Source organism: Botryllus schlosseri, chromosome 13 (assembly GCF_051294905.1).
Source record: "Botryllus schlosseri isolate E-star chromosome 13, Bs_hap1, whole genome shotgun sequence".
Lineage (NCBI taxonomy): Eukaryota > Metazoa > Chordata > Ascidiacea > Stolidobranchia > Styelidae > Botryllus > Botryllus schlosseri.
The window spans coordinates 20,143,282-20,170,651 of record NC_137248.1 but is presented as its reverse complement, the minus strand read 5'-3'; the positions used below and the strand labels follow the sequence as shown (position 1 = coordinate 20,170,651).

Sequence of the window (27,370 nt, the reverse complement as noted above, 5' to 3'; positions counted from 1 at the left end):
GAAATTAAGAATATTTTCCTCTTTGGCGCTCCTTTTTCCGACTAACCATGTTCCTGGGAATTTAACAGCAGACCAGTCGTATGTTCAATGTTCAATTTTCGTACATGAATGCCGAACCTCGATATGCGAAATATGCCTGTGAATTGTGGGTATTCGGCATACCCGTAATTTCATCATCAGCACGACATTGTTGGCCAATTGTATACGGTTCGAAAATACTGATCACTATGTATTTTCGTTGCACATGTCGATATGACGGGCACGAGCCGAGCATTCCATGTCATCGTTGTTATGAATCGGATGAGCAAATACTCGTTTTTTCGTGATAGTTCTTTAATCGGGTCGCGAAATTGGACATCATCGTCATTCACTCCAGTAAGGATTTTCGAGCGTAAATAGGGGATGCCAGAAGAGTAGCCCAGAACCCCATGGTATTTTATGTTGGAGACAAATTACTGATTTGATACGCGATTTTCAATTTCAAGGCTAATTATCTGTTTCGTAACCTTGTAAATGTGCAATGTGCATACTGCATAGTTTAATTCGTTATAGGCATGGCACGTGTTTAATTCGATTATTCGATTCGTTTCAACGGAAAATATTATATTCCGATAAACTTGATCGACACCGGGTGGACTGGTAACGAGCGCACCAATATCGAACTTCAAACCATTGGCCATTTGGTACAAATCTTATTTCTGTTGATCACGTCGTTATATCCGCCCATATTGCTCTAGCAGTTACAGTTGAATAATAATCGCACATTTAAAGATTGAATCGAGCTGTATGGCTTAATATTAACGAGTACAGGGCCAGTGTTAAAACGCCGCATCAGAATTTTAATGCTGTACACAGCAATGGCACGGAGTAAAGTGCGTTCTAGTGCAACTATGATGTTATCTACAATTGACAAGTATTTATTATGTCGTCACAAGCCGGCATGGCGACACCTATGTCTTCGTTGCTGCATCCGATGTTACTGACGGCTGACTGACTCTAGATTACTATAGATACCCAACCTACGGGTAAATTAGTCATATATATAGACGAGGGGTGGCAAACCATTTCGACTAAAGGGCCACATGAAATTGACGAACGAGTGCGCTGCCCACTAGCCGTGCCAGGCGTGCCAGGCTAAATTGACGTCATTTCGAATCCAGATTACACATGCGAGGTAGCCTACATAGCCTAGGCTGCGTAATCCCGGCATATTAATGGACAGGCTTGAAAGTAATCGAATTTTCGGTTCAGTCAATACAGCCTATGGTTTTAGTCCACGCAGCAATGTTAAGAAGTAAGTTTTATGTTTTGAGTTCCAAAGCAACTTTTCGCGGGACGCTGAGAATAGCTCCGCGGGCCGCACTTTGCTCAGGTCTGTCCTACATGACAAAGAAATTTACAATAGGATATAAATGCTTATTACATTCTAAAGTAATTCGAACCTTATTGGTTAACAAGAAGACAGCGAAAGTCGGATGGAGTCGTCTAATGATATATATCAGAAATATAATATACGAAATATTTGGCTCTAGTGCAATATTCAACAGGTTTTTGTCGAGTATCATTGGGAACACGACATTACATGAAATAAAGGTATAATTGGAAGATAATTGTCTCAAGCATAGTGATTAAATGGTTATGATGGATGCGGCCTCACGGAATAAGTGAGTCTATCATAGGGTTACCATATTTGTGTGAAACAAATTCCGGACACTCTTTAGCGCCAACTAGCGGATTCAAAAATGAGCAGTGACACGTTGTCTGTCAATATGACGTCACACTAGCAAAGCATTGCCTATCGACTGTATGCGAATAGAGTGGAACATAGGTCATGAATAGACACTTACGTGACCTTTGACACGGACCAATCAGATTGCAGTGTGATGTAAACAAACCGCGACATAGGGCAAACTTACTATTTGTGAGCTCTTAGTCTTATGTCAAAAAGGTGAACGGATGAAGTCATAGTTCAATTACATTGTATCAGCCATATCTGATTTTGATGAGTGGTAATAATATAGATCTAGTATGTATTTACAGTAAGTCTAGTCACGGTTTTCTTTTCAAAATACCCTACTACACCCAGCAATGAAGGCAATTACGCAGCAGTATTTAACAACTTTTCGGGTGAAGCAAGAAGTGGAATTTCTTGCTACAAGTATTCGTCTACTGCAGGATAGCGGTACTGAATTGCATATGTTAGTGGTGGTTTGAGTCAGAATAGGTTGTGGTATTAATTATGCGCGCTCAAAGTGATCTATTTAAGGAATCCTATAAGTTTCCTACACGCTACACCACTACATCATATATAGGCTACCGCAGGGGTGGGCAAACTTTTGAGCTCGCGGGCCGCATTCAATATCTGAATCCATTCGCGGGCCGCACTATATAAAATTGGGATTACAAACCAAAACGCAATATTGATATTTGATTATATAGCGAGGACAAGGAGATAACATATATGCTTATTTAAAACAATCTAAAGATTGCTTTGATGATATCCTACACTTGTCAGAAACAGTGACGAGATTTCATAGGCTAGTCGACCTCAATAACCAATTTGTCAAAACTATAGAGATGAAAGTAGGTTGTCCCGATTCTTAGAACAGGAATGAAATTTAAATCTGTGAGCAGTGACAAGTTCGTAGATTTGCTAATTCCACTTTTGGATCAGTTCCAGGACACACAATACTGACAGCATCATAACCATGTTAGCTTCAAACACGCTTCTACTATATGTGTAGATAAAATATAAATACCCTAATTCTGCGCACACAGAGAACGAATCTATCTAAGGCACGCGCGAATCGTTTTTATAAGCATGTCACTAAAATAATGGATTGGCCAATCAGTAATCACACAAGCGATCCGAATTATATAAATCTCGTTTAGGATTTCTGTGATGTTTAGCAGTTGAAACCTTTCAACCTGCGGGGGCCTTGAGATCGGGATTTCGCGCCAGAAATTGAACATAAAAATGATATACGAAGTATTCACCTTAGTACAGTGGTTCTCAAACATTTTAACACACGCCAGTAGTGTATATGATCGGTCGTGACCACACCCCCTTTTGCATAGGGCTCTTATGGGTGCGGTCGCATGCTAACGCGAAACTCGTGGTGGCATGCTAACCTTTTTGACCCCCCCTCTCGGTCGCATGCTAACGTTTTCAGGTATAGGCTCCGGTCGCATGCTAACGTTTTCGGGTATAGGCGGCGGTGGCATGCTAACGTGAAAACTCGTGGTGGCATGCTAATGTTTTTTGGTATACGTGCGGCGACATGCTAACGACGATGTGTCTGTCATGTATTCTTACGGGATCTCTGGTGACCTGTCGTTGTGTCTTATGGCGGAGGTCGCATGCTAACGTTTCAGGTATAGGCGGCGGCGGCATGCTAACGTGAAAACTCGTGGCGGCGTGGTTGGTCCTTAGTTAATGTGTATATCGTAAATTATTATATATGATGTAGTTTAGTCGTGACAAATGACCGATCGTGTTCTAAGTCTTTCCTCGCTATTGATCGCTAGCTGAATAGTACTTTCAGATCGGATTATTCGCACCTTGTATACCGCTGTTTCGCACCTACAGAATAGTCTGCTGTTCACAGTCGTGACTTCACCGCGATAGCGCAATTTTCGAATCAGTCGCATGGTAATGTTTTGCTATTTAGTTTACCGCAGAGCCGGTGTAGACGACGATTCGAATACCAACAATAGCCGCGTTCACATATTAACACTCCAAAAAGGTGTGAAATATTTCCTACGACCACTCACAAGATAGCACATCAGAATAGTCATCTCTCGTGGTTTGATGTTACAAAGATAGGGATCACGCACAAGTAATATTTTGGTAATAAGTTTGTCACATAACCGGCGTAGACGGTGATACCAACAATAGCCGCGTTCACAAACTAACACTTCAAAAAGGTGTGAAATAGGTTGCAAACCCCGCGATCGCTGACAAGATATTGTCTCGGACATAACCATCTTTCGCGACTTGCTGTTACATACATTCCAATCACTCACAAGATACTATTTTGGTACTTAGTTTGTCACAGAACCGGATTTCACTGGTAAAATTTAATAAGTAACGAATAACAGAGCCGGCGTAGACGGTGATTCGAATACCGACAAATTTTCACTTATTTCTGCCCCAACCCTAATCCTCTGTGAAGTTGACGCTTATTCAAAAAAGGTGTGAAATAATTGTAAAATCCTACGTCGGTGACGCGATAATGCATCAGACATAGCGATCTAGTTATAGTACGGTGTCGGAATCCATTCGCGAGATGTTCTATAGGTAAATTGAGATAATCCGAAACGAAATATTTTGACTTTGGCGTAGTGTGAATTGAAATAGGATTGACAAACATGACCATCAACTTTCCCACAGTCCCATATTGATATTATACGCACATTGATTTGAAACAAGTAATGGAACATTGCAACTCTATTCGCGATCCGACTTTTCGTTTGTCAAAGCGACATTTTAACATCTTACCATACACTCTTAGAAATATTCGTAGATTTACTCAAATTATACCGGTAAATTTGTCCCGTCAGTTATATTAACGGTAAATGCCCGTTAAATTAATATACGGGCACGTCGAAAGTAAATTTACTTGTTTTTAGAGGGTAAAAAAATTACAGATTAAATTCGTAGAAGCAATTTACGGGATAACCAGTATTTCATATTTACTTTTGGATTTGTAAAAGCAATTTACTGGATAATCGGTATTCTGGATTTACTTTTGCATTCGTACAAGCGATTTACTGGATAATCATTAGTTGCAACATTGCTATTGCACTTACAATTCGATCATTTTACACGCTTACGGTCTTATGGACATATATATGTGATTTTCGTCATTACATCATGTTTCAATCATCAAGCAAATTACGACATCGATGGCCGTGCTGAATGCTAATCGGTGAATGGTATCCGAACATTTGGGCATTGCAGATACCATCGTTTATATCGCTTTATAAATAGTATGCTTTGAGACATAACGGTCTAGCAATAGTAGCATGCCAAGCGAATTTGGTATGTTATGTAGTTTTGGTGCAGGTATGATCTTTTGTGTAATTATCTGTTGGACCAGTTCTGCCACCATTGCAGACTCCTTGACGCATGTATGATGCAAACTATATATCGAAACACTGGAGCTGGTGTATACTGTATAGCCGCCATGCTCCTTTGCCATTGCGACGAGAGTAGTAAACGTCCTTTACCTTTTTCCTGCGAATGGCCTTATGAATTGTTTGATCATGAATTCGTAGCTGCTCGAGCGAACAGTACTTTGTGACGTCATAGATATTCGAGACATAGCGGCGTCAGACGTCAGACATATCTGAGCCTGAGCACGTGCGGCTGAATTTTCCGAGATAGATGTTATATCGACGTGATGTTATCGTATTGGATGATAACAAGATGCGTTGCTGTAAGATATTGAGGGTTTGGAAGCCACAGCTTAACTTTAGATTTAGAATATTGCAGGTGTTGATTGCAGATATTGTAGGTATAGCAGTATCCGAGCTGTTTCTGAAGGCCTATGTATTTTCATTACAGTTTAATGGTGAACAGAAGCTATGGCTTATAAGAATGTATTACATTTTCTGACATTGAACTAAATGAAAATGGAAGCGTTATGGCATTATGAATCATGACTTCCCAGTATGGAATCGGTGTCCAAGGCACGCATGATCACGCCGACTTGGTCGCCAGTTGCACGCGATCACGCCGTCACGGGTCGTTGATTTCATTAAAAAAAAAAAAATTAAAAAAAAAAAATTGAAAAAAAGTCAATGTTCTCAGCCACCCCAAATGCTATATTCCAGTTAGTATGTGGTATATAATGTTTAGACCTAATCCTCTAGCCAGGATCTGTTGATTACTGTCTGTTGGTAAAGTACTTGCACCTTACCAGTTGCTAACCCAAGTAACCATTAGCATCTGATCTCCTCCCACTGGCTTAACACAGTCATTTGAAGTCAGTAACCTAGCTTGTCACGCCGCTAAGTTGACCCTGTCACGCGAAAAAAGCTTCTATCACGCAGGATTTATTTCAAAAAAAGAACGGAGATTCCAATCAGGATGACTTCGAATGCTTATGTGATAGAAAGGGATCATTTCGCTTCTAGCACGGTGCCGTGCGAAATGCATTGGACGTGCGATGCAAAGGAATATTGCCAGAAAAGATTGCAATCACGCTGGAAAAGATGATTCAGGTACGAAGTCCTAGGCCAGGGGTATCAAACTCAACTAGCGTCGCTGGCCGGAGTCAAACTTTCAAACCACTCGCGGGCCGGATCACTCAAATCATTTCAAAATGTTACGGTAGGCCTACATTAAAACGCCCGCCCTTACTTTTCGCTTGAATAGTTTATTATCAATCCTGTATACATTTTGGTATTTTACATAACATTCACGATCATATCATATGGATATATTCTAGCAGCACCTTTACTCGCAAACAACGGAATTTTGGCAAAAATTCAGATTGATCGTTTGAATTTAATCGCTAAAACACTGACTCTAACGACGGAATAAGCTGACGTATCTGTATGCTCCCTTTGTTTTATTCGTAATCTGCCGTTAACTCATCGTATGCGCTTTGAGGAACACAAGTGATTTAATTGTAAACGCAGACGTTAGAATTTGGCTCATTATTATTCGTCATTCGGGTTTCTCTGTCTGTCTGGGGCCTTTGAGTATAAGCGATACTGCAGTGCGACCAAATATATTTGAATTGTATTTTTTGTAACTATTATATTCTCCATGCGACCTGCATATAACAGTTTCTTTTTCACTTCACAAATAACTACTTTTTGGCTCATTTTTTCATAAAAATATGAACTCAGTGTGCACTTTTGGGAGTTTTGGGAATTGGATGTCAGTATCACCAACTTGCTCCTGATGATGACTAGAGTAAAACCATAACACCACTGTCGGATAGTTATATTATGGCCTATGATCTTGACATTTGTGGCCTTGCGGGAAGTATTTTTTACAATAATATCTCAACATTTGTTAGAAAATGTGCTGGGTAATACAGGGGTTTTTCAAACTACTCAGAATTGCTTCGCAGGCCGCATGCGGCCTGCGGGCCTTATGTTCGACACCGCTATCCTAGGCCATCATTATTCGAGAAATTGACAAGAATATGAAAAGTCGCACTATGTCATACTATAGCGTCTCAAAGTTCCCAAATTGTAACTGTGTTGATGACTGCATATACTTTGTTCAGATTATAGAAGAACCTACAAAAGAGCATGGCCCAAAGAACAGTCCTTCAACTGCCGTTGAAGATTTGATGAAGCCCTCTTCATTCAGGCAGTTGCTGACTGATGCTCTTCACAAGAAAGACTGGATTTTCGTCATTATCCACACTTACTTTTTTTTAACGTGTGCCCGCAACAAATAAACCTGATTCAAATTTACTGGTCTCAGGAACGTAAAACTGCTGCAAGGGACCAGACGAGTATATTGATGTTACAGGAGATTTCTGTTACCTTTAGTTACGGAAATTTTCCGTAAAACTTCCTACGGTCAGCATATGTAAAATCATATTACGGGGAGAGTTATTTCTAATTTACTGGTCTCATCAGCGTAAAACTGCTGCACTGGACCAGACCAGTAACTTGGTATTACAGCCGTTTTCCGTTACGTCAGGTAACGGGACTTTTCCGTAAAAATTTTAACAGTCAGTCTTAGTAAAAATAAATTACGGTCAATATTATTTACGGGAAAATATTTTTCAAATTTACCGGTCTCTGAGTCGTAAAACTGCTGCCAGGACCAGACCAGTAATTTGGCATGGAATATTTTTAACAGTGTACTCAAAAGAATTATTTGCAACATTAACAAGTGTTCAAAATCTAGTTTTCACTAACTTGATTATATCACTGCAACTCACAAATTTGAATTAATTCATCCTGGTTGTATTCGTATGATCGGTCTTTTTTATTCAATTGTAAAGGTCGTTACTATTCTGAAGACAAAGTAAGCTATTGACTAATCGGCACATAAATGACTTGACATAAACATATTATATTTTGAGTATACGAGATTTGAATGTCTGAACAATAACTGAGAAATAATTTATCACAATAAAATACGTATATTACAGCGTAAAAGATGTTTGAATGTCAGCAACTCTGTACGGTCATAGTTACTACCACTAATTTACCCGACCAACTCGTCATGATCATTCCTGAAATCAACACAAATATGACCACTGACTTGAGTTAACCACAAAACAGCATCAAGTTTTAAATCCACTTGTAGCTTACGGGTTATTTGAATGCTGGTTATGTTTTGTTGTAATTGAGTTAACGGAAATAGTATTACGTCTCGACATCTGACCATCTTACCATATTCAAAGAATCAACCACGAAAACATTGTCAAGTAAATCCGTTAACCGACCAACTCAAACAGTATCAATATGAAAAACAGCCAAACATACACGAATCCATACAAGCACTAAAACCTAAAATCCATAACAAGCCTGGTTGTATTCATATCCCTACACGTCTTTTTTATTCAACTTGAAAAGTCGTTACTATTCTGTAAGACAAAGAAATTACTATGCGGTATATTTTGTAAGATAAAAGTAATTACTTCTCGGTGCCCGCGACTTGAGATTGACATAATATGTTTGAGTATGCGAGATTTGAAAGTCTACCCAACATGTTGAGAATTCATTTCTTACAATCGAACGCAGGTGTTATATTGAAAATTATCATGATGTAAACTTAAGGATTGACACATTGATTTGACATATGTAATAGTTGATCATGACTTGACTATTAAATTATTTGCGTTAATTAGACCCGGCGTTGTGGTAAAGATTATTGTGACAGCAACAAACTTTTCAGTACCATTGTTATTAACATATTGAGTTGTAAACTATGTGTGTCTAAAATGTTCTCGATTGGAAAATTATTCAGCCTTGGTACAAACCACGCAGAGTATTGTGGATATCAGGAAATATTTTACAAATGTAATTGTCTGCAGTAAACAAGACTAAAGATGAAACAACAATTTCCTTTGTTGAACAATAACCGGTGCAATACTTTATTGTCGGCGAGAATTGAAACACTTTCGCGCATTACCTGGTGTCAAGATATCACACTAGGTGAATTGACATACCACCATTTGATTAATGCTTAATCCGTTCGCATCATTTCACACTCACTTTGATCATTACAAAAGTAAATTGGAATATGTTTGCTAGGCACCACCTATTCAACTATACTTGAGTAATACAGAAACCTCTCAGCATTAATAAAATCGAAATGTGCGCTACACTGAAATCTACAAAAATGTGTTTGTATTGCTGTTCGTAGTAGCGATATCGATTTGAACCTCCATCATCTAACCAAACTACTGAGAGTCGTTGTCAATTTACATGACGTTCACTGATTACATACTAGAACTCTTTGTGCAACGCACACGATCAGAGAAATTGGACATTTTTCCATTGCCATTCGTCAAAGTAAATGTCGTCACAATAATCAGTCACTAAAAGACCATATACTTGTATGTGATTGAATCGCCGACAATTAACTCGGTAAATCAAACCCCTGAGAAATTTCACTCAGTCATTGGATAGGAAACAGCGTCGCTTAATCGGTGTGAGTCGTTTTTTCTAAATGCTAATCATATCTGTCCAGCCAAGAACAATTTTCACTCACTTGGGTAACGAAAGCAGTGTCCAATATCAATACAAGATGTTTTCGTCACACAAAAATAATCAACTTCACTCGATATTCCCGTACTACGAAACTGTACAAAGGTTACATGTTTTTGTATGACATGGAATTAATACCGATCGAAGTAACCGTATTGGAAATAACTTTTAAACAAACACACTCTACGTGGTTAACATTCTCGTCGATTCTATTGTGATTAATGTATAATTCATGTGATCTGGATTCATTTCGATATGGCTAAACATTCAACCTCGACGGATACGAATTGTCACACACTCAAGTATAATATCATACCAAATAGTTATTTACAAGACACAGAAAATTTGTTTTGGTCGTTTCGACTTTATTACTGTAGATACTCATCACTTCGCTTAATACAATCTAGATTTAAACTTCATCGAACCTTTGGTGTCTATCGTTTTGCTGGATACGAATTATGTTAGTCTAAGAGTACACAATTTTCACTATCTTGGGTTATGAACTCAGTGTGTTAGCGATCATTCAATATTTTGTAGTATCAACTAGCTACTTCGTAGGATACGAATGATCATCCTCACAACTCTTACAAAAGTACGAAGGATATTTACATCACACAAAGTAATCGACTTTACTCGATATCCTCACACTACGAAACTGAATGGTTGGTTTGACTCTACAAACTGTTCTGATGTCACAAGAACTTTTTCATACGAATGGTTACGTATCTAAATATTCAAATAATCCAACACACGACTATAGTACTTACAGAAATATCATAGTTCTTGTAACAAAGTTTTATAAGTATAATGTTTATCGTAAGTCCTACATAGCCATGATATCCGTCCGAGTTTGACTTTTAGAAAATATTATACCGACATCGCGACATCTTTCAAAATTAAAACCACGATGACTGCTTCAAAGACCTACCAATGATATTGCAGTAATACAGTTACTTCCACAAAAGAGTATGTATTCGACTTACTTACCACAAATCTAACGCACAAAACAATTTACTTTACTAACGAGAAGCGCCGAGTCTCACATCAAAACAACTAGAAAGTGGAACTATATTAAAAAACGTCGCTAACCTTTGTGCACCAGCTGTAAATCACACAAGCAGCATGTTTCAAGATTCTGGTTATTGAAAACGTTAAAGTGTTTCTCCTGCACCAAGTCGTTATGTTGACGAAAGCGTATATTGTAATACCATGATCGATTTGCATTCGTTGGTCACAAACTGTCACTACTCTAAATAATTATTTTTCACTCAAACACAAAAGCATACTTGTCGCCAATCGTTTTCATCAAGCACGAGTTCAAGAAGCTTACTTACTACGACATGAATTGTTATTTTTATGTTGTGTAAATAGGTAATAATTTTAGTAACACTACATCAACATCATCGAGTTGTGCGAATAGATTTACATGTGGTTTTAATCGAAGTACACAACACGGTCTAATGTAGATTCATCTCTATTGTACAGTAACTCGGTAATCGAAATGCATTAACATTTAAACAACGATCTTGGTTCGTCACGCGAAAAATATCTTTACTGTCGCAACACTCTGATACTCTGCACAAGATGTGTAAATCCTTTTCACACTCGTAATAATACACTAACGGGATACCGACGTCAAGCAACAACGTTTAACAAGACCAACGACACTGAACCCACGACGTTTACCTATGTAAAATTACCACTTTCACCTGACAGTCCGTCGTTTACCTGACTAAACATATCATTTTCCTTTGGAGATCTGATGTTTACCCAGAGTAAGAAACCTTTTTCACTTGGAAATCTATTTTTTCCCTGGGTAACAAACCTTTTTTCACTTGGAAATATATTTTTTCTCTGGTTAACAAACCTTTTTTCACTTGGAAATATATTTTTTCCCTGGGTAACAAACCTTTTTCACTTGGAAATATATTTTTTCTCTGGGCAACAAACCTTTTTCCCCGGGTAACAAACCTTTTTCCCTCAGCAACAAACCATTTTCACTTGGTGGTGCGTCGTTTACCTGAGTAAAAATATCATTTTCCTTTGGGGATCTGGCGTTTACCCAGTGTAACAATACATTTTCTCTTGGTCATCTAGCTTTTCCTAGAGTAACAAAACCATTTTCATTTTGAAATCTGACAAACACACCTGACAATTTGTTGTATTGACGATAGTTTGAAATAGATTACAACGAACAGTGACGGAAATATACACAGACTACCGGTTTCAGAGTATACCCCATCGGTCGTATCACATCAATATCATCGGTTAACCACATACAATATGCTCTTGTACACCGAAATACATGTTTTGGAAAATTGGACAATAGGCTTCGATAGTTATGTGATGTCCGGGTTCGTGCTTTGGATTTTTCAGAGTCAAAATGTCTGAATAAAACACCTCCTTGACGACGGTTGGTATGTGGATAACGGTGTTCGGAAAACGGTTGGATTTATGTCACCCATCGCGATAACAATTCCTGGTCGAGTTTTCCTCCGGCATGTTTGCTATATTGTGTCTTTATTGGTCAATGTATGTCTCGACATTCAGTTTGAAATCGGAAATGATAAAGTATGTAACCGGATCCGGATATCAACTGTGAATCGATAAACCAATGGACAATATTCAAAGTAAACATGTTACACCCTGTGTTTCCACGAAAAAATACCATCCAGACATACGTCGCGTTTGTTTGCCCACACCAGTATACGCGTAAATGGAGGTGTGTGACATTGCATGCAATGTGTTGGTATACAAACATCGATCCACAGACATTATCATGGCCGGTAGTTTTGATGTAGATCGAATGTCACCCGATAACAATACCAATAAGCCACATTGCAATGACTCTGAGTCAATCTGAAGCATGACATACAGACACGCAAACATGGAGTCGTAACATGGTTATTCACACGACGGTGAAAGTGAACTGTACAACATAAATCAATAGAGCGTTCACAGTCAAATAGGCGAGTCGTGTACGACTGTATACCCATTTTTTTGTTGGATATGTACAAATCCGATAAATCGATACATTTCCTTCCCTACGACATCAATAATACAAGCGTCGTTCCAATGCATCGCTCGAATGTAAGGTTCGTCGGGTGTAAAATCCATGTCAAATAACACCAAAGTGTGCCTTCCGTGTTTTATTATTTCCACCGATGCATCTTGCCTGTGTCGTAACACTATGGTGCAGGGACTCGAAAAACGGTACTTTGTAAAACGGATTGACATGACCAACTGAATCGACGTCAATAGCCTTGTGGTGATGCCGTTTCAAAATGATACCGATCTCTTGTGGCGATGACCGTTTCGAAATGTCACCGGACGAGTGGGACCCTCAAGATGGTGTGTTTTATGATTGCTTGTGAAATCACGAGGTAGTGTTGTTTTGTGGTGTACGATTGCAGTCTTCACAGAAACACGCCTTATTGGATCACAGTATCAGTCCCAGATTTACAGAATCACCGTTCACGATATTTATCTGGAGTCGTTATGTGGTAGTAGCGACGTCCATGCATCGTGACTGAAAGACTGATCGCAATCATTTCGAGCACCCGTGATTCGATAGTTCACCTTGGTCAACCGCTGCAGTCTCAGCAGAAAACTTCGGTGTCGACAACACGCTGGATATTGACCGATGTATCCAATTGGTCTGGGTGGTCTGTCTGGAGATAGGGTCATGACTATCTTGTAATGTTACAACGCGATAAAACCATCGACTAAATCAGTGAACGGTGTCGCAATATCGATGTAATAGCGCGGACTCAGAGTCATTGTAATGTGGCTTATTGGTATTGTTATCGGGTGACATTCGATCTACATCAAAACTACCGGCCATGATAATGTCTGTGGATCGATGTTTGTATACCAACACATTGCATGCAATGTCACACACCTCCATTTACGCGTATACTGGTGTGGGCAAACAAACGCGACGTATGTCTGGATGGTATTTTTTCGTGGAAACACAGGGTGTAACATGTTTACTTTGAATATTGTCCATTGGTTTATCGATTCACAGTTGATATCCGGATCCGGTTACATACTTTATCTTTCCGATTTCAAACTGAATGTCGAGACATACATTGACCAATAAAGACACAATATAGCAAACATGCCGGAGGAAAACTCGACCAGGAATTGTTATCGCGATGGGTGACATAAATCCAACCGTTTTCCGAACACCGTTATCCACATACCAACCGTCGTCAAGGAGGTGTTTTATTCAGACATTTTGACTCTGAAAAATCCAAAGCACGAACCCGGACATCACATAACTATCGAAGCCTATTGTCCAATTTTCCAAAACATGTATTTCGGTGTACAAGAGCATATTGTATGTGGTTAACCGATGATATTGATGTGATACGACCGATGGGGTATACTCTGAAACCGGTAGTCTGTGTATATTTCCGTCACTGTTCGTTGTAATCTATTTCAAACTATCGTCAATACAACAAATTGTCAGGTGTGTTTGTCAGATTTCAAAATGAAAATGGTTTTGTTACTCTAGGAAAAGCTAGATGACCAAGAGAAAATGTATTGTTACACTGGGTAAACGCCAGATCCCCAAAGGAAAATGATATTTTTACTCAGGTAAACGACGCACCACCAAGTGAAAATGGTTTGTTGCTGAGGGAAAAAGGTTTGTTACCCGGGGAAAAAGGTTTGTTGCCCAGAGAAAAAATATATTTCCAAGTGAAAAAGGTTTGTTACCCAGGGAAAAAATATATTTCCAAGTGAAAAAAGGTTTGTTAACCAGAGAAAAAATATATTTCCAAGTGAAAAAAGGTTTGTTACCCAGGGAAAAAATAGATTTCCAAGTGAAAAAGGTTTCTTACTCTGGGTAAACATCAGATCTCCAAAGGAAAATGATATGTTTAGTCAGGTAAACGACGGACTGTCAGGTGAAAGTGGTAATTTTACATAGGTAAACGTCGTGGGTTCAGTGTCGTTGGTCTTGTTAAACGTTGTTGCTTGACGTCGGTATCCCGTTAGTGTATTATTACGAGTGTGAAAAGGATTTACACATCTTGTGCAGAGTATCAGAGTGTTGCGACAGTAAAGATATTTTTCGCGTGACGAACCAAGATCGTTGTTTAAATGTTAATGCATTTCGATTACCGAGTTACTGTACAATAGAGATGAATCTACATTAGACCGTGTTGTGTACTTCGATTAAAACCACATGTAAATCTATTCGCACAACTCGATGATGTTGATGTAGTGTTACTAAAATTATTACCTATTTACACAACATAAAAATAACAATTCATGTCGTAGTAAGTAAGCTTCTTGAACTCGTGCTTGATGAAAACGATTGGCGACAAGTATGCTTTTGTGTTTGAGTGAAAAATAATTATTTAGAGTAGTGACAGTTTGTGACCAACGAATGCAAATCGATCATGGTATTACAATATACGCTTTCGTCAACATAACGACTTGGTGCAGGAGAAACACTTTAACGTTTTCAATAACCAGAATCTTGAAACATGCTGCTTGTGTGATTTACAGCTGGTGCACAAAGGTTAGCGACGTTTTTTAATATAGTTCCACTTTCTAGTTGTTTTGATGTGAGACTCGGCGCTTCTCGTTAGTAAAGTAAATTGTTTTGTGCGTTAGATTTGTGGTAAGTAAGTCGAATACATACTCTTTTGTGGAAGTAACTGTATTACTGCAATATCATTGGTAGGTCTTTGAAGCAGTCATCGTGGTTTTAATTTTGAAAGATGTCGCGATGTCGGTATAATATTTTCTAAAAGTCAAACTCGGACGGATATCATGGCTATGTAGGACTTACGATAAACATTATACTTATAAAACTTTGTTACAAGAACTATGATATTTCTGTAAGTACTATAGTCGTGTGTTGGATTATTTGAATATTTAGATACGTAACCATTCGTATGAAAAAGTTCTTGTGACATCAGAACAGTTTGTAGAGTCAAACCAACCATTCAGTTTCGTAGTGTGAGGATATCGAGTAAAGTCGATTACTTTGTGTGATGTAAATATCCTTCGTACTTTTGTAAGAGTTGTGAGGATGATCATTCGTATCCTACGAAGTAGCTAGTTGATACTACAAAATATTGAATGATCGCTAACACACTGAGTTCATAACCCAAGATAGTGAAAATTGTGTACTCTTAGACTAACATAATTCGTATCCAGCAAAACGATAGACACCAAAGGTTCGATGAAGTTTAAATCTAGATTGTATTAAGCGAAGTGATGAGTATCTACAGTAATAAAGTCGAAACGACCAAAACAAATTTTCTGTGTCTTGTAAATAACTATTTGGTATGATATTATACTTGAGTGTGTGACAATTCGTATCCGTCGAGGTTGAATGTTTAGCCATATCGAAATGAATCCAGATCACATGAATTATACATTAATCACAATAGAATCGACGAGAATGTTAACCACGTAGAGTGTGTTTGTTTAAAAGTTATTTCCAATACGGTTACTTCGATCGGTATTAATTCCATGTCATACAAAAACATGTAACCTTTGTACAGTTTCGTAGTACGGGAATATCGAGTGAAGTTGATTATTTTTGTGTGACGAAAACATCTTGTATTGATATTGGACACTGCTTTCGTTACCCAAGTGAGTGAAAATTGTTCTTGGCTGGACAGATATGATTAGCATTTAGAAAAAACGACTCACACCGATTAAGCGACGCTGTTTCCTATCCAATGACTGAGTGAAATTTCTCAGGGGTTTGATTTACCGAGTTAATTGTCGGCGATTCAATCACATACAAGTATATGGTCTTTTAGTGACTGATTATTGTGACGACATTTACTTTGACGAATGGCAATGGAAAAATGTCCAATTTCTCTGATCGTGTGCGTTGCACAAAGAGTTCTAGTATGTAATCAGTGAACGTCATGTAAATTGACAACGACTCTCAGTAGTTTGGTTAGATGATGGAGGTTCAAATCGATATCGCTACTACGAACAGCAATACAAACACATTTTTGTAGATTTCAGTGTAGCGCACATTTCGATTTTATTAATGCTGAGAGGTTTCTGTATTACTCAAGTATAGTTGAATAGGTGGTGCCTAGCAAACATATTCCAATTTACTTTTGTAATGATCAAAGTGAGTGTGAAATGATGCGAACGGATTAAGCATTAATCAAATGGTGGTATGTCAATTCACCTAGTGTGATATCTTGACACCAGGTAATGCGCGAAAGTGTTTCAATTCTCGCCGACAATAAAGTATTGCACCGGTTATTGTTCAACAAAGGAAATTGTTGTTTCATCTTTAGTCTTGTTTACTGCAGACAATTACATTTGTAAAATATTTCCTGATATCCACAATACTCTGCGTGGTTTGTACCAAGGCTGAATAATTTTCCAATCGAGAACATTTTAGACACACATAGTTTACAACTCAATATGTTAATAACAATGGTACTGAAAAGTTTGTTGCTGTCACAATAATCTTTACCACAACGCCGGGTCTAATTAACGCAAATAATTTAATAGTCAAGTCATGATCAACTATTACATATGTCAAATCAATGTGTCAATCCTTAAGTTTACATCATGATAATTTTCAATATAACACCTGCGTTCGATTGTAAGAAATGAATTCTCAACATGTTGGGTAGACTTTCAAATCTCGCATACTCAAACATATTATGTCAATCTCAAGTCGCGGGCACCGAGAAGTAATTACTTTTATCTTACAAAATATACCGCATAGTAATTTCTTTGTCTTACAGAATAGTAACGACTTTTCAAGTTGAATAAAAAAGACGTGTAGGGATATGAATACAACCAGGCTTGTTATGGATTTTAGGTTTTAGTGCTTGTATGGATTCGTGTATGTTTGGCTGTTTTTCATATTGATACTGTTTGAGTTGGTCGGTTAACGGATTTACTTGACAATGTTTTCGTGGTTGATTCTTTGAATATGGTAAGATGGTCAGATGTCGAGACGTAATACTATTTCCGTTAACTCAATTACAACAAAACATAACCAGCATTCAAATAACCCGTAAGCTACAAGTGGATTTAAAACTTGATGCTGTTTTGTGGTTAACTCAAGTCAGTGGTCATATTTGTGTTGATTTCAGGAATGATCATGACGAGTTGGTCGGGTAAATTAGTGGTAGTAACTATGACCGTACAGAGTTGCTGACATTCAAACATCTTTTACGCTGTAATATACGTATTTTATTGTGATAAATTATTTCTCAGTTATTGTTCAGACATTCAAATCTCGTATACTCAAAATATAATATGTTTATGTCAAGTCATTTATGTGCCGATTAGTCAATAGCTTACTTTGTCTTCAGAATAGTAACGACCTTTACAATTGAATAAAAAAGACCGATCATACGAATACAACCAGGATGAATTAATTCAAATTTGTGAGTTGCAGTGATATAATCAAGTTAGTGAAAACTAGATTTTGAACACTTGTTAATGTTGTAAATAATTCTTTTGAGTATGGTAAGATGTTAAAATGTCGCTTTGACAAACGAAAAGTCGGATCGCGAATAGAGTTGCAATGTTCCATTACTTGTTTCAAATCAATGTGCGTATAATATCAATATGGGACTGTGGGAAAGTTGATGGTCATGTTTGTCAATCCTATTTCAATTCACACTACGCCAAAGTCAAAATATTTCGTTTCGGATTATCTCAATTTACCTATAGAACATCTCGCGAATGGATTCCGACACCGTACTATAACTAGATCGCTATGTCTGATGCATTATCGCGTCACCGACGTAGGATTTTACAATTATTTCACACCTTTTTTGAATAAGCGTCAACTTCACAGAGGATTAGGGTTGGGGCAGAAATAAGTGAAAATTTGTCGGTATTCGAATCACCGTCTACGCCGGCTCTGTTATTCGTTACTTATTAAATTTTACCAGTGAAATCCGGTTCTGTGACAAACTAAGTACCAAAATAGTATCTTGTGAGTGATTGGAATGTATGTAACAGCAAGTCGCGAAAGATGGTTATGTCCGAGACAATATCTTGTCAGCGATCGCGGGGTTTGCAACCTATTTCACACCTTTTTGAAGTGTTAGTTTGTGAACGCGGCTATTGTTGGTATCACCGTCTACGCCGGTTATGTGACAAACTTATTACCAAAATATTACTTGTGCGTGATCCCTATCTTTGTAACATCAAACCACGAGAGATGACTATTCTGATGTGCTATCTTGTGAGTGGTCGTAGGAAATATTTCACACCTTTTTGGAGTGTTAATATGTGAACGCGGCTATTGTTGGTATTCGAATCGTCGTCTACACCGGCTCTGCGGTAAACTAAATAGCAAAACATTACCATGCGACTGATTCGAAAATTGCGCTATCGCGGTGAAGTCACGACTGTGAACAGCAGACTATTCTGTAGGTGCGAAACAGCGGTATACAAGGTGCGAATAATCCGATCTGAAAGTACTATTCAGCTAGCGATCAATAGCGAGGAAAGACTTAGAACACGATCGGTCATTTGTCACGACTAAACTACATCATATATAATAATTTACGATATACACATTAACTAAGGACCAACCACGCCGCCACGAGTTTTCACGTTAGCATGCCGCCGCCGCCTATACCTGAAACGTTAGCATGCGACCTCCGCCATAAGACACAACGACAGGTCACCAGAGATCCCGTAAGAATACATGACAGACACATCGTCGTTAGCATGTCGCCGCACGTATACCAAAAAACATTAGCATGCCACCACGAGTTTTCACGTTAGCATGCCGCCGCCGCCTATACCCGAAAACGTTAGCATGCGACCGGAGCCTATACCTGAAAACGTTAGCATGCGACCGAGAGGGGGGGTCAAAAAGGTTAGCATGCCACCACGAGTTTCGCGTTAGCATGCGACCGCACCCATAAGAGCCCTATGCAAAAGGGGGTGTGGTCACGACCGATCATATACACTACTCACGCCCTCACCCCTTATGATGGTAAAAGAGCTCACGCCCCCCTATAGTCATTTCACAATACGCAACCGATGCTAGCAAACCTAACGGATAGTTATATGGCATGGTAGGTTACGACTGTGGATGAGAGATTTTGAAATATGAAATTCTGACAAAAATACAGAGTAACCAGTATGAATGGGATGTAGATCGCGCGAAGCGCGAAATTTTTTTTTTTGAGCTTAGCTTCGTGCTCACCTTCAGATGGTTTCACCCCCACAAGGGGGTTGCGCCTCAGTTTGAGAACCACTGCCTTAGGATTATCATTGTGAAATATACTAAGAAAAATTTAATCAAATCCCAGCTTTAATTCGATTTTTAGTACGCATTTTATCAATATTTTTAATAATTTTCTTTATACTCTCGCGGGCCGCACAGAACGGTGTGGAGGGCCGCATGCGGCCCGCGGGCCGTAGTTTGCCCACCCCTGGGCTACCGTATGTAAGTAGTAAATTCCTGATTTTTTCTAGCTTATTTATTGAATCTATCAATACAAATGCCGCATAAACACTGTTCCTATGGCCGTTGTAACAGTGACAGTCGCTACCCAGACCGTAATCCCGATGTGCAGTTCATACCTTTTCCAAAGCCAAAAACACGCATGGAAGAATGTAAAATATGGATAAAGGCCTGCGGACGTCCTCATAGTCAGCTAAATCCTGATTCGATTAGAAGATTCTCGTATGTATGCTCCAAGGTACATTGTTCAAAAACCAAACCATTGCTTGAATTATTAGTCTAGTTCTCCTTTCCTCAGCATTTTCACAATCAGATTGGTCATACGGAGCAGTATCCCTATCCAATACCACATGATGGTAAGGAAATACGTTCAAGGAAGAGGCGTAAAGCAGGCAACAGGTGATTGAGTATGTCCCTATTCCCAACCTACCATTTTCTTATTGAAGGTATCCAAAATCTTTGCAAGATTACACTATATCTGTTTCCTAAAATGATGTAAAATTATCACTTTTTACCTTCCATTTTCAGCAGTACAAGTCTTCCGAGCAAGAATCAAGATATGCCTGACGAGCCTAATGAAGTGCAAGAGATAGCAGCGGAGATGGTTGAGATACATCATTCACAGTATCAGCCTAGTCAGTCAGTTAAATCATTCAACAAGCAATCAGTGTATTAATTTAACATGGAAAACAATGTTGCAGTAGTTAAAGATCGCGTATGTACGGCTGGCAATATTCATTGTAGAAGTGGCATAGGCGAGATAGCATGTCTTGAATTGCTGGAATATCTGGGTATATTCTGATTACTTCCAAGCTAATTTTAGTATAGACAACAAGGTCGCACCAAGGGGCACCAGTTACCAAAATTTGACCTTGGATTTGGTAATAATATATACTGCCAGGTTGAAGACAGTAGCCAGTCGTGGGGGACCTAGTAAGCCAGCCAATTTTTATTTTGGCGACAGCTTCCTCAATTGACATTTCCCGAGCAGAATATGGACACTTGATTTCCATAATTCCAAATCCGTCGCCGTCACAAACTGTTCCATCAGGAGTGGCACCCAAAAATGGGAATTCTGGGTTGACTACCAAGCCGCAGTCATGAGTGTGGACAGTTTTCAATCTGCTGTACTGTTGCCGAGCTTTTCGTTCATTGACCTGGCCATACTTGACTGATGCAGCAATAACTTTCCGTGGCTTAAATATGGAATCGAGAAATAATTTAGAAGGCACACTTTTCCGTTTCAGAATAAGTCCAAACTGAGATGCGGTCAGACGGAGCTTTCTTTCATGGTGCCATAACCGGCTTAATGTTTGCATCCTAGTATTCCGCTCTAGTGCTGTTGCTTGGTGATGTGTAATGGCTTGAAATTGCTTGAGACCGTTATATTCAGTAGGGAGGCGGATAGTTGATGCTATTGGTAGTGGTGAAACATTGCAGGAGTTGGAGGAGTATGCCTTGACAGGTGCCCGCACAGCGGAATTGCTCTGTAAAATAAAAATATGTTTCTACAGGCTCATTGGACGTCTTATGTGAAGCTGCTCAGATCCAGTGTATGAAAGAGGAAATTGATGGAAAGAACACAAGAATAAAATTCCTAGAAGGGTTAGAAGCAGAGAACAGGAAACTCCACCAGGAAAATAACAAATTGACAAATGAACTAATGCTAGCAAAGTTCAGTTTTCAAAGTATCATGATGTCAAAAGATTCGGAGAAACTTATGAAATTCTATACTGGACTACATCCAAATTCTTTTTCGGCATTACATAAACTTCTGACATGTGATGGTAATGTGAATTATCCGGATAATCGCTTCGAGTTATCCCTGCATGGTAGTGCAGATCATCTGCTATTAACATTGGCAAGACTGAGGAGAAATTTCCAATTGTTGGACTTATCCCACAGATTTCGAATTTCTATCAATACTGTAAGCATAATATTCAACAATTGGGTGAATCACATGTATAGCTGCTTAATCAAAATTTCAATCTGGCCACATAGAGATGTGATTCTAAAAAATGCACCATCTGAATTCATTCGTGAATTTCCACAAACTATAATGATTATTGACTGTACCGAGCTGAAGACTCAAACCCCAAGCTCTTTGCGACTACAATCACAGTTTTATTCGGACTATAAATCACATACGACTTTAAAAGGATTGGTGGGTTGTGACCCAGGCGGTGCAGTGATTTTTGTGGGAGAACTATTCACAGGAAGCATATCAGATAAAAATATTACCGAGCAATGTGGATTATACAGGAAATTGCAGAAAATGATGGACTTGGGCTATATCGCAGCAGGAGATGCTATTATGGCAGACAAGGGATTCACCATTGAGTCAGATCTCAAAAAATTGAATCTAAATTTGAATATTCCTCCACGGGCTTCTGCACACCGTCAAATGCCAGGGCCGGACTGCTCCACAACAAGAAGGATTGCACGACACCGTATCCATATTGAACGACTGATCGGAAGAATCAAAGAGTATAGAATTTTGACCGGTGTCATACCATGCAGCATTATGTATCAACTCAACAAAATCTGGACTATCTGTGCTTTGCTGACTCTATTTCAAGACAAGTTGATTAAAAACAAAATTTAATGAAAATTATTATCCTGCAATTGTTCAAGTTCTAATGTATAGATCGTAAACGTATATCTTGATCACCTGATAACATGCTACTGATCCTAACTGTGCGATTCCGTGGTCAGTGGGTACCAACGGTGCATCTTTGTTCACAATATATTCCAGTGGTGTGCCTTGAAGCTCAATCAGATGTCCGATTTGTCGAATGAACTGTTCTCCAGGTGCAGATGTCCTAAGATTAGTTATGTTCGGTAGCGCATTAGAAAGGCGAAGGCTCCAGATATAGTAAAATTTACCTTAAGGCAGACGGAGTAGATGGGTTGCGATATCGATCAATAGATGGCTTGGCAATCACGATTGAGCTCACTGGTGCCGGCTGAATTTTTTCTCCACGTGGAACATTCCATGATTGCGGCATGCTTGTGCATGACAAATCCCTTGGGATGTCTTTCAGTCCTTGAAGCTTCAGGTACTGAATTGTCTTTATTAATGCATATGCATGAGAGCATATATCAGAACCAAGTCTGAAAGAAATCAACAATATCTATTGCAAGATTCTCTGAAGAAACGATAGTTTTGATACTTACCCTGCCTTACAAGTGCAAGATGAATCAATAATGGATTTTCCAAAAACTTTGATTTCCATCGAATGTGGCACTTCACTTTTCCGCATACTGCGATAACATCGCCCGCTCACCAGAATATTGCTTCCACAATAAGAGTGGATTGTCTCCTCAATCTTTATGCCCAAATCGTGTACATAGCACTCCATGAAATACTTCGTAGCTTTTACCGCGGCGTTAGGAGAAAATGTTATACCACTCAAATCAAAAAAATCTGGTAGCATCTCCATAGCTTCTAATCAAATCAATGTAAATCATAAATTTCTGAAGACAATATATGCTTGTATAAGTTGCTGACCTTAGCCCATGAAACAGTCGAAATATGCGGTATCGCAATCCTACAGTATACGAATAACAAGAAACAGCTAAGTGCTGGGCTTTATCCGTAATGCATTCATTTTAGGACACATCATACTGCTGCGTAGTTGCCACCATTGCTGGTTATTTTGGTTTAGAATTACTGTAAATACATACTAGATCTATATTATTACCATTCATCAAAATCAGATATGCCTGATACAATGTAATTGAACTATAACTTCATCCGTTCACCTTTTTGACATAAGACTAAGAGCTCACAAATAGTAAGTTTGCCCTATGTCGCGGTTTGTTTACATCACACTGCAATCTGATTGGTCCGTGTCAAAGGTCACGTAAGTGTCTATTTGGCCATCTGTAATGTGAGCTCTGGTGATTGCTACTTGCTAGGGTCTGCAATAGATTTCTCCACGGGCCGGATGAAATCGTCTGGCGGGCCGTGTCTGGCCTGTTGCGATTGTGTTTGACAGCCATGCTATACTGTTAGGTCGGTGCGGCTATCTGGTTGTTTGTTTCAATCAGGTCCGAAACAACATTTTTTCAGCCCCCTTCCGCCACTCGAAAAAACACTGATGTTGGGCCCACCATTGGGTAATCGATATACCGTCTTGGGAACTTACTATATGCATTCGTCTGCTAAAATTTATGAATGAATTCTGTCAATAATATTGATTTTTCCATATATTAGGCCACTATAAAATGCACCAGCAGGTTGCACTTCCGGTGATTTCCAACTTTTTATGGTCGCGGCCTCATTTCCAACTTGAAAATGTTCCGGGGCCCAGCTCAAAACTTGATAAGCTGAAGCTGGTCACTAAAAAATTTCAACTTGCCAAAACTTACTCACGGCCTAGGAAGCTGATTACCTCCAACATCATCGCGATTCCCAGATGAAGGCAAACGGTCCCAAGATTTGGAACCACTGTCTGTGACTGAAGCATCCAATCGGCCTAAACCAACTCTAGGAATATACCGTTAGCTTATCATTGCGATCACAATCAGACTTATTTCATTACATGATGGCTATTTATATTGATTTTGATTGTATTTATGACGAGGTTGATGCCTGGTGACCATACTAATATCAATATACGTTGCATTAACTTGCACGCGACACGAAGAAGAATTTTTAATAGCATAAATCTGCTTGAAAATAATATCGTTTATGTTCATTTACGAAAAAAATTAGAGCCCACTTCATGCGTTCAAAATTCCGGACATTTAGGCACATTTTGAAAATTCCACCCGGACGCAGATTTTTCAGTGAAATTCCGGACATGTCCGGGAAATTTCGGACGTATGGCAACCCTACTCTATCACCCAATAGAATTAGTAATATATAGAGACCTAAAAATAGCAGAAAAATACAGAACAATAATTGCTAGAGAAATGGGTCAGGTATAGAAATCAATCACCTATAATTGAACAATTATTATCGGACAAATTTAATTGGAAGTGGTCACGTTTCGAAAATCTTAGCAAAAAATTACAGAGCAATAATTAGCCATAATTGCTAGAGAAATGGGTTAGGTATAAAAATTGGGCACTTATAATTGAACAGTTATTGGACAAAGTTAATTGGAAGTGGTCGCGTTCGGAAAATCTTGTATCTAAAACCTGCGCTTATACATAATGGACAATTTAATTAGAAATGGCCACGTTTCAAAAACCTATCCTAAACTTCGACTTACCACGTCATGAGAACAAATTATAGTTTTTTTTTAAAGCATAGTTAATTGATTTGGTAAGGAAAGGGTAGCCCATATATCAGTGGCTCGGGTGGCTCGGCTCTGAAGACTATGTCATATCGAGCCTCTCGTCTACCTGGCATGTCACATTTCACTGTTACATTTTTCTAGTGTTATGTTGATATGTAATGTATACGAATAAAGATTCTTTCTCTCTCTCTCGCTCTCTCTCTCTCAGTGGTTGGGTATGAAAATTTTAATTCGACCAAGATTTTTCTATGTTCCCGAGGGCCTACAGCTACAACCCCAGTAGTAGTATAGATCGGTCGTGACCTGGCAGGGGTTCTTATGGGCCCCTCTGGTGATGTGCCTGGAAACTCGTGTGGTGATGGTACCCTTTAGACCCCCTTCCGCTCGTGATGTGACATGTGTTCTTATGGGATCTCTGGTGATGGTACCCTTTCAGGTGTAGGCATCTCTAACACGGTGCCTCGAAAACTCATGTTGGCATGTCGTACTTTCAGGTATAGGCATTATGCATCTCTGGCATGGTGACTCTTTCAGGTATAGGCTGTGGTGGTGAAGGGGCATTGAATATCAAGTATAGTGATTATGTGATTTATCCTTACATAATGTGTATATCCCAAATTATTATATATGACCGATTCGAGTTAATCCTAACGTTTACGGTGAGTGCGAAAGTGCTATATTGTTATTCTTATGGGCGCGGCGATGATTCGTACTTTCAGGTATAGGCTGCGACGGTGTCTCGTACTTTCAGCAAAAAGGGTGTGAAATAGTTTGCTAAATCTAGGAATCAGTCGCTTGGTAATTAGTTTGCCACAGAGCCGGCGTAGACGGCGATTCGAATACCAACAATAGCCGCGTTCACATACTAACACTTCAAAAAGGTGTGGAATATTTGTAAAACTACGCGATTGCTGACAAGATAATGTCTCGGACATAGCCATCTTTCGCGACTTGGTGTTACAGGCATGCCGATCGCTCACGCGGTGAAATTTTAGTAAGCAGTTTGTCACAGAACTTGATTTCACTCGTAAGATTTAATAAGTAACGAATAACAGAACCGTCGCAGACGGTGATTCGAATACCGACAAATTCTCACTTATTTCCACTCTAACCCTAATCCTTTGCGAAGTTAACTCTTATTCAAAAAGGTGTGAAATAATTTTAAAATCCTACGACCGCACAGAGGGTAATGCTTCAGACAGAGATCGCTCACAAGGTAATATTTCGGTAATTAGTTTGTCACAGAGCCGTCGCAGACGGTGATTCGAAAACCAACAATTTGACACTTTCTGGTGGTCGCTATATGTTTTGACACTTCGGAACAGTGGTTGACTTAAGTTGTATGATGATAAGAATCATGAGAATATTCAAGCAATGTGTCAATTTGTCAACTTGTAATGAAACTCACTACACAACTCAAGTTGATTCGTATCTGAATGTTTTAATTCGGTACAACTCTAATCCTTTGAGAAATCCTTTCAACGCGTTTCTGTTGAATCGAACGTAACCTGAATATTACTGACGCCAACATTCAGCCGCATCGGATTATTCACACATTCCGCGCCGCCGTTTTCACACCTATAGAATCAATACCAACTAGCTCTGCAAGAATCAAGAATCACAAGTATACACATACAATAATTGTATTTATTACTGAGAAATCAAACGCTTAACAAAAACACGCATCTTATCATTTGCCAGCTCTAGCATTACCAAAAAATTCAGGTATTGTGGATTGAAAATCCTTGAGTCCTTATTATCAAAAATGTTATAGTGCGGTGTCGGAATCCATTCGCAGGATGTACTAAAGGTAAATTCAGATAATCCAAAATGAAATATTTCGACTTCGACAGTCTGAATTGAAATAGATTGACAAACATAACTACCAACTTTCACCCAGTCACATTTCGAAATTATACCCACATTGTTTTGAAACAAGTAATGAAACATTAGAACTCTATTCACGATTCCGTTTCCGTTTGTA

General features: G+C 38.9%; 2 protein-coding genes and 1 long non-coding RNA gene across 4 annotated transcripts; 2 read left to right on the top strand and 1 right to left on the bottom strand.

Annotated features, from left to right (window-relative positions):
- Positions 1-6,101: 6,101 nt before the first annotated feature.
- Positions 6,102-7,779, top strand: LOC145453573 (uncharacterized). Its single transcript, XR_013919828.1, has 2 exons — positions 6,102-6,228; positions 7,248-7,779. It is a non-coding gene; the product is annotated as an uncharacterized LOC145453573 (long non-coding RNA).
- An 11,883-nt stretch (positions 7,780-19,662) lies between these two features.
- On the top strand, positions 19,663-20,813 carry LOC145454056 (uncharacterized). The gene is made up of 3 exons (XM_080332041.1): positions 19,663-20,375; positions 20,436-20,536; positions 20,666-20,813. The coding sequence occupies exons 1-3, from the start codon at positions 20,175-20,177 to the stop codon at positions 20,811-20,813; spliced, it is 450 nt and encodes a 149-aa protein (XP_080188167.1). The 5' UTR covers positions 19,663-20,174.
- LOC145454055 (uncharacterized) lies at positions 20,787-23,580 on the bottom strand. Of its 2 annotated transcripts, XM_080332039.1 has the most exons (4): positions 23,315-23,580; positions 23,024-23,251; positions 22,809-22,959; positions 20,787-21,624 (listed from the first exon to the last, which is right to left on the bottom strand). In XM_080332039.1, exons 1-4 carry the CDS (start codon positions 23,578-23,580, stop codon positions 20,842-20,844), a joined length of 1,428 nt encoding a protein of 475 aa, XP_080188165.1. In that variant the 3' UTR covers positions 20,787-20,841. The 2 variants fall into 2 exon arrangements, with proteins under 2 accessions (XP_080188165.1, XP_080188166.1); XM_080332040.1 differs by lacking the exon at positions 22,809-22,959.
- Positions 23,581-27,370: the final 3,790 nt, after the last annotated feature.

Coding starts and splice junctions, on each gene's coding strand:
- LOC145454055 (XM_080332039.1), bottom strand. CDS start 23,580: ATGGAGATGCTACCAGATTTTTTTGATTTGAGTGGTATAACATTTTCT. Junction 23,252..23,314: donor TCTTGCACTTGTAAGGCAGG/GTAAGTATCAAA, acceptor GATTTCTTTCAG/ACTTGGTTCTGATATATGCT. Junction 21,625..22,808: donor GATCAGTAGCATGTTATCAG/GTGATCAAGATA, acceptor TTTATTTTACAG/AGCAATTCCGCTGTGCGGGC.
- LOC145454056 (XM_080332041.1), top strand. CDS start 20,175: ATGCCGCATAAACACTGTTCCTATGGCCGTTGTAACAGTGACAGTCGC. Junction 20,376..20,435: donor TCTCGTATGTATGCTCCAAG/GTACATTGTTCA, acceptor TCCTTTCCTCAG/CATTTTCACAATCAGATTGG. Junction 20,537..20,665: donor AGGCGTAAAGCAGGCAACAG/GTGATTGAGTAT, acceptor TTCCATTTTCAG/CAGTACAAGTCTTCCGAGCA.